This window comes from Diprion similis, chromosome 1, assembly GCF_021155765.1.
Source record: "Diprion similis isolate iyDipSimi1 chromosome 1, iyDipSimi1.1, whole genome shotgun sequence".
NCBI lineage: Eukaryota > Metazoa > Arthropoda > Insecta > Hymenoptera > Diprionidae > Diprion > Diprion similis.
This window is the reverse complement of record NC_060105.1, coordinates 9,862,813-9,871,282: the sequence shown is the minus strand read 5'-3', so window position 1 is coordinate 9,871,282 and position 8,470 is coordinate 9,862,813. Positions and strand designations below refer to the sequence as shown.

Here is an 8,470-nt window from a genome sequence, read left to right as displayed (position 1 = left end):
CTCTCTTGGAAGACCAGGAAGAGCAGCCAGATCAACACTCGTTGGAAATCAGCGAGGTGACCGATTCTCAAAACGAGAAATTTGAGGCTTCTTTGTCTCATGGTCGGCATGTTTTCATTCAAGACGAGGCAATTTTGCCCGAGGAAAATCTCAGCCAGCCTAGAGACCTTCTGGACAATTGCATGGAAGAAGAACCTTACTGGTGCACAGCTGGCTTAATTACTGCAGTTGCCACGCCTCCAATCCACAAAGTTTTTACCAGCAGAACTACAGTAATTGGAGCAGAGTCCAGGACTTCGGATATCGAGCATACGCTCCAGGGAAAAACAACGGAAGTCTCCATCAGCGAGTCGGTTTCCGTTGCTGAACGTGGTGAGGATGAGTTGCAGGATAAGCATGCACACTCCGAGGGAAAATTGAAAAAGAAAAAATCCTTTGGACAAAAATTGAGGAAATTTTTCTCAAGATTTAAACGGAGTAAAGATTCCTAAGCCTTGATCATCCGTATGTGGATCATTTTTTTTTGTTTGTTTTTTTTTTTAGGAACACAAATATTTGTCTAGCCATTTTTTGATAAATACTTTCGCGTCCAAAGCCAGGCACACGTGGAACGGTGAGTTACTTTTGAGAAACTCGTGAAGACCGCAGCGTAACTTTGAAAAACGAGACAAATTTTTTCAATTCAAAGTTCCACAGACTTCTGTAATAACGGCGAAACTTTTCGTCGTGCGTGCCTTGTGGCATAAGTTGTACACTGATCATCCGATACACGTACTATCAAGTGTATATTGTACAATTTGGTATAAAAATAAAAGATTTTAAGAGAATCACGCACGTATTCTTATTCCATCTTTTCAATACTTCGATACTCTCGTATTCACGATTTTTCTACTGTATTATGTAACACAGGCCGTATAAAATGGAATAGCAATAGTCTGACTATACAAATATTAATAGAACTCTAGTAGTATAATATCATAAGTAGATATTAGACTCTGAAATTGTACCCCAGCCTACTCTCATTTAAATTTTTTATTTATTGATTACAAAGATGAAGTATCGCTAAAATTTTAGTCGTGAAATTGCCTTTTCGGCATCCCGAGTCATTATGCGAATCGCTAGAGTGAGTCATTCTGAAGCTGAGGTGGGGACTAATATTCAATTAATTAAGCAATAGTAAAAAATGCAATTATTCTAATTGTTTAAGCGTAAAACTCTGAGGCGAGACTTGAAACGAATGTCTGCATTTTTCCGATCATTCGAAAGCTTTTAATCGCTCACTCGCCACCGTGGGAAAATTCCGTCAATGGTTGATAATATTCATTTGAATTACCGGAGTGCTCGACGAGAGCTCCAAGTATTTTGAGTCGAGATAATCCGGGAGCTGAAAATCATGAAGGAGAACGGATCTGGCAACCCTGACACGAAAATACAATAGTTAAAAACCATTTATCGTAACGCGTAACACAGATTCGGCTCTGAGTCGGTAAACTGTTTTCGGAATGCCACGTTGCCAAAGTTAGATACAGAGAGACGTTTTTGAGCCGAGATCTTTACGATTCTCATATGTCGGTCCACCGGAGCGCCATCTGTATTAATAAAATGAATCCGCACGGTGCCTCCTGGTCCCACTTCTGGTTCAAACTTCGTTCAGGGAACATCCAGAAGCCGTCACACATACCAAACAGCAATGGTGAGTAAGACTTCGGATCTGAAGCTGCGTTTCACGCCAAAATCTCTCTATTATAAAAATATTTACATTTAAATACCGGATGAATAATAATTTCGTCGCGAATATTAACCGGATGTTTTATCGGCCAAAGAGAAATCGGCTCTTTTCCGTATGCGAAATTATTTCAACTACCCGCTATAACACGAAATATCGAATATTAAATTCTCTACTCGTATAAAATACGGTTTATTTATTTAATTAGCTTGCACATCCAAATTTGAGATACAGCAAAGTCTCTTTACCGTCGAAAATTAACTCTACAGTAGGTAACAAGATCATTTCAGTCGCATAAAATCGTCGTCATTTATAAACCCGATATTTTTCTTTATTTACAGGCTGATCTCAGCTCAAAGGACGTCGAAAGTGAGTAAATTCATCTGCACATACAGACCGAAACACAATCTCTTAACACTTGCACTTAGGCTTTCTTTTTTTCTCTACATGTCGTTGAGAAAAAAAAAAAAATCGAATCGAATCAAACCAGTTGGTCAAAAAAAAAGTGATGAGTCAAATAAAATTTCCTTCCATCTATTTTGGAAAGTGTTTTCTACCACAGTCGCGAACCGTGGCACAGAGTGTTTAAAAAAAGGATTAAAATTGGGGAACGAATATAATGTCTAACCTGCACAAATAACTCAGATCAAAAATCATTTGATAAAGACCTGAGATAGAAATTCAAAACGTCGCCTGACTTCACCGAAGGATAATTTTAAAAAAGTCGACTAAGTGATTGAAAAGTTCTAAAGTGAAACGACAGAAAAAACAAAAAAAATATGTAAATAAAATAAAAAAAATCAATGATTAATTAATAAAATTGGTTCTTCGTAACGTGTTTGTAAAAAAAAAAAAATGAATAATCGTAATCACGAATATTAAAAAAAAAAAAGTAATAATAACAAGAAAATTGCAAATAAAAATTGCGATGTCGCTGAAATTTCTTAAAACTCGTACACTACGTACAGAGATTACGCAATCGGTGGTTGGTACACATAATTGGTGAACTTCGGGATGCCCGGATTCTGTTCTAATTAGGGAACGCGTGGTGTACGCCCGCCAAAAATAGTTCGGGTGCTGTTCTTATATGGCCGGGGGGAAACTTGAGCCAGGCGAAGGCTCCTCTTCGCACCAGGTTCCGATACTCGAGTCTAAACATAGGCATTCGATATTTTCGAACGAGCTCTGCCAATGATTTGATATAACTTATAAACTTTATATAATATATAATAACTTATGAACCTCGATTTCTTTATTTTTTTTATTTTTTTTTTTCTCAAAAATTATCGCCAAATTAACCGTGAATCTGGTAACAAAATAATTAATCGAGTATGCAAAAACAGACATTTGGGGAAGGGCAGTTGATCTGAAAATACTGAGAACGGTTTTCGGCAAATGCTCACAGGCTCTGTTCCAGATTACGTGGCACCCAGTTTCAGTTCTATAAATATCAATTTTACTGAGGTTCTTTGAATACTTGTGAATATAGACCGATGCGTAGGTTTGCCGTGTCTGACCCTCGGTTATAGGACATAACGCATATTTTTATCCTCTTATCAAAATCTCAGGCCTACCGGATAGACGAATCTATAAAGAACAGTGACTTCGTATTACGAGATAAACTTTTACAGACGTACCCCGAGAAACATTTTTCGTATTTTTTTAATAGAAGGAAAATTTCTTTAATGAATCCGTTATTACGGAGAAACTGCATTTCTGTATTTAACATCGACATTTTGCACACTTGAAATAAAAAATACACATATTTAGCTGACAAAAACAAAACAAAACAAAAAAAAAGACAGCGTAATGAAAAAGTAGTAAATTGAAGAAGTTTTACTCGAGCAATTCTTCACAGAAATATTACCCCTGTGAGAAAACATTTTCGACTATTAGCACATCCTTTCATCAGTCTTCTAGTTCACTTTTTTTTTTTGCTAATATTTGGAACAACGTCGATTATTATATTCGGTATTATTTTTTTTTTCAATTTATCGGAAGTAAAAAAACGTTTCAAACAAGCCACAACGATCTTGAATGTAGTTTTCTAAAACAAGACGTGTTAATAATAAACAATTATATTCGCGGTAAAGCGGCGTTAGAGGATTGAATAAAATGTTGGATAATTTCAGGGGCGGAATTCGCATTCTCCATCTATGATTTCACCGGTGAAAACACCATCGACGCAGTCGATCTGGGAAACGTTCTCCGTGCCCTGAACCTCAACCCGACGAATGCAACGATCGAGAAGATGGGTGGAACCAAGAAGAAGGGCGAGAAGCTGTTCAAGCTCGACGAATTCCTGCCCATCTTCAGCCAAGTCAAGAAGGACAAGGACCAAGGCTGCTACGAGGACTTCCTTGAGTGTCTCAAGCTCTACGACAAAGCTGAGAACGGCACCATGCTGGCCGCCGAGCTTTCCCACATTCTCCTCACCCTTGGTGCGTTCATAGAAATCTTCATTTGTATAGTAACCAGAGAATCGTATAGAAATGGAAAACAAATTATTGGAAAATGTCCTCACGACGTCACAGCCTGGTTTTCGGCGCCATTTTATCACCCCATAACCTAAGTTTTTCATTTTAACGAAGGCAAATCGTAATTCTTGGGCTTTTAAAGCACTCATATGACATAAATTAATTAATCATAATCAATTACAAACCTGTTCTATTATCCAAACGTGAAAAAAGACGGTCAACAGTCAGCTGTCAGCCTGGTTGCATTAGTTTGATTTTTTCCCACCAGATGTCACATTGCAAAGTGACAATTCCCATGAATAACTGTTCGAATATTGTTGGAACTGAAAGAAAATGTGGTATAAATAACCATATAAATCTAATCAGAACATTTTCTGCGTTATTGCAATGTTAAATACGATTGCTTTATAGTTTACTAAATTTGTTCAGTTAAATTAGACAGCATCATCGATGCTGGATAATATAGTGGGGGTGTAACAAAAGAAAAAAGATATAGTTCTTATATAAAAATTGGAGATGGTTGAAAACTGATGAGTTCACGACTAAAAATTTGACTCAAAAATTTAATCAAATTATTTATGAAAACGTATTTCTGAACGCAGGTGAGCGTTTGAACGATGCCGAAACCGAGGAAGTACTCAGGGACTGCATGGACCCCGAAGATGAGGACGGTTTCATCCCTTACGCCCGTAAGTTTTTTCCAACGAACAGTGCCACCTCCCCTTACGTGTTTTCACAATTTTATAAAATAAATCCAACATTTTTGGAAGACCCTACTCCACCCTTGAATTGAACTGTAGAAAACCAGCACGTGAATAGCAATTACCCACCGCCCCAATTGTAAATGACAAATATTAGTAATTGACTTTTGAAGTAAGAATTTTACGAGGAAAATAATCCATTTTCTACGCAAATTAAAGTAAAGTAGATATATTATTACATAGTTAAAAATGGATTATTCAGTTTGAATGGTAACTGATTCGTTTGAGAGAGTAAATACTTGGTTTTTCTTTTGCACCCCTGTATCCCCCCCCCCCCCCCCCCCAAAATGCCCCTTTACGACTTTCAGGAGGAGTAACGTAGAATTTTTCACTGCCACAATGAGAATAACTACCCTGATTAGATCCTGTAGGTATCCCCGTGTTTCATGTTCCCCTTCGTGGTTATTTTTCAGCATTCCTGAAGAAGCTGATGGTTTAAATCAAGGAGTCAACACCAGTCATGAATCGTGAGTAAACCCCGTCCTGATTTCCTCACATTTTTACGTTACATGTCTTCCTAATTTGCATTACTTTTTATACAGCTTTACATGTACGCATTTTCTTTTTCTCTCTCTACATATATGTATATATTATATATGTATGTATATAGTTAATATCACCAGAGTACGTCGCCTGGAAGATTCTAGCAGCACACAGTGAATAACAATTTTGTCGTTTTTTTTCATGGTGATATTTACAACGTCTATTTTATTTTTAATACCTTTATTTCATACTTTTAAACTGAATAATGTTTAATAGTATTTTTATTCGCTTAGCAATTTATGAAACTAAAGTTTAACCTTTGAAAATCTGCGAATGTGCATTTGTTCTTCTATGTTATAACGCTGCCAATTCGGCTACTGTTAAGTATATTTGTTTTGCAATAAAAAAAAAACAAAAAATACTCAGCTGTAGCTTTACTTGCTTAAAAACTTTTTGCGTTAAATTATTGGTTTTTGTTACATTTGAATCAGTTCGAATGTATCTTTATTTTCAATTTTGTCTCTTTCTGCTTACGTAAACGCTTTTTTTTTGTATCGCTTTAAAACGAAAATATATTAAGAATTTATTTATTTTATATAGTTTGATCCTAACCCAGACGAATTGCGCGTATATTTTAAACATCGTATCTAATATACGTGGATACGTGATAAGGTTTTAATTATTCAGCGCTACGCAAGTGTAAAAACCGATCTCAATTGCAGCCTGAATTTTTTTTGTAATCGAATACGTTTGACGCGAAAGGTATTACACGTTAATAAAATGGATTAACTGCACGCTACAGTCGAATATAACGACGTTTCAGCTTCAATGAATATAACGATAGAAATCGCAAAATTTTATAACTCTGCTATAAAAAATGATTGTAATTATCACGCTTATGTTCGATATTTCTGATACAGTTATTTTTCGCAATTGCAGCGTTCCTTCGCAGAATGTGTGACAGAGCAGCTGTAGACAACACTCCCGACCAATAAAGATCGAACGTCGTTAAACCCATCGAAAATTAAAGTGGTAAAAGAGAAATACAAAATTTAAACGAAAACAAACATAAAAGAGGGAAGGAAATGACTAAAAATTATCATTTAAACAAATTGTATCAAACAACGAAATTACAGCAGTTTTATAGAATATTTTACACGCGCATAATAATTATATCTCAAAGACGAAAAAATTAGCGAAGGACAACAACCCCAAGATTCGTCAAGGTGATTAAATATCACCCGATCTTTCTTTCATACCACGGATCGTTAAATGTCATCATCAACAATTTCATCATTTATAATATAATTTATTGTAACAATAATTCTTGTTAGAAATTGTCAACGACATCGCACAAAATACAAGACAATTATGAATATATATATTGCATTATTTTAAATTAACGATAAATAATAATAATAATAATAATAATAATAATAATAATAATAATAATATTTATAATGTCCACTACGAAGAAATAATAAATACAAACGCCAAGACAATACCTGTTATAAATGAGAATAGTTATTTAATTTGGTTTGACTCACCGCTGCACCCGTATTTTTTATGCATCCATATCATTCGTTCTATGAGTCCCCATGATCGTGTATAACAGAAAGAAATAACTGTCATTTTAATTTATTATTATCTTCACTTAATATATTAATTATGCATATTTTTTATTGCACTTGCTTTTGAAACATGATCACAACGAGATTGTTAATTATGAGTTTAGAGGGTTATTTTGTCCATATACTTCGAAAAGTATTCAACGGAAGTTGATGCTTTTCTTCCGTCGAAGTCTGATCATTTTTTTTTTTTTTTTTTTTTTTTTTTCACCAAAAGCTTACAGAGCCTGTTTAAATTCGTCTAATGTTAAAAGAAGCATAAAAATCTGGCAAAATTTTAGTAGTTGCATTTATAATATAGAACTATGATACGGAATTAGATAAAACTACTAAAAGCATACTAAAAAAAGGAAGCCCCGTGTCGACATTACGGTTTTTAGTTTTAACGGTATAACTAAGAGTTTGTTAATTAGTCTGAAAACAATTGGTTTTTAGTTTGAAATAACGGGGACAGCGGCGTGAATTGCGTGAGAAGTGTAGAGAATTATCGAGAATTTTATATCCTGCAAAAGGTGTCGTAGCTTGAACAATTGTACAATATTTTTTGATATTTTTCAAATTTCAATACTCATAATAATGATAACACTGTTGATTCTCCGCCACATAATTTTTCTTTTTTTTTTTGTTTGCGAAACTTCGTGTATTGTCTGGAAAAACAAATAAATAATTCACAAAATTTTTTTAGCATCGATGAAGAAGACAGTCTCAGACTTCACTGAGCAAAGTAATAGGAAAAATATTTTAAATACCGTTTATAATTATTAACTGCGGTAGAACAAAATTCTCCGCAAATAGTACACTGCGAAAAAAAAGTTAGTGAATTTATCAAATATTCGTTGAATTAATTAAACCGATTTTTTCTTTTCGGATAGTCCTGAGAGTAAATCGGTTCACAGCAATAGTTTCAAAATAGTTTTCAGAGGACGTGGTTTTGATTAAACGGTAACTAAAAGCATCGCACCGTACGTGGTTAGCAAAATCCTATAAATGTCGGTTTAATGGTTGCGGAGAGCTGAGATATGCGCATCTTTGAAGTTACTTTTCAATCGAGAGAGCTCGCCATCTAGCGGCCAAAATTGGTATTACTTCGAACGAATCATCATTTCGATCGAAGAAGACGAAACATTCACATGAAAGACTGAGAAGAGGAGAAGACTATCGAATCCACCAAAACTTTGTTCCAGTGAAATAATATTCGTTTCGTGACTCCAGATACTATATGTAGTTTGCTGCGAATATGTTTTAAATTTCAAAATTGGCTCCAAGACTTTATTATATATTCAATTCTGTCGATTTGTTATTTAACTTTAGTCCATTCGAGAAAGATTTTTTTTTTTTTTTTACTGAAGTTAAAATTTGGTCCACCAGATGAATGCACAATGGTAGGTCAATCCC

The 8,470-nt window shown here is 34.9% G+C and overlaps 1 protein-coding gene across 2 annotated transcripts; it reads left to right on the top strand.

The window, feature by feature from the left end:
* The first annotated feature begins 1,568 nt into the window (after positions 1-1,568).
* LOC124404285 (myosin light chain 1) lies at positions 1,569-6,825 on the top strand. 2 transcript variants are annotated; one of them, XM_046878321.1, is made up of 6 exons: positions 1,569-1,693; positions 2,068-2,095; positions 3,859-4,167; positions 4,806-4,892; positions 5,378-5,431; positions 6,387-6,825. In XM_046878321.1, exons 1-5 carry the CDS (start codon positions 1,691-1,693, stop codon positions 5,401-5,403), a joined length of 453 nt encoding a protein of 150 aa, XP_046734277.1. In that variant the 5' UTR covers positions 1,569-1,690; the 3' UTR covers positions 5,404-5,431; positions 6,387-6,825. The 2 variants fall into 2 exon arrangements, with proteins under 2 accessions (XP_046734277.1, XP_046734268.1); XM_046878312.1 differs by lacking the exon at positions 5,378-5,431.
* Positions 6,826-8,470: the final 1,645 nt, after the last annotated feature.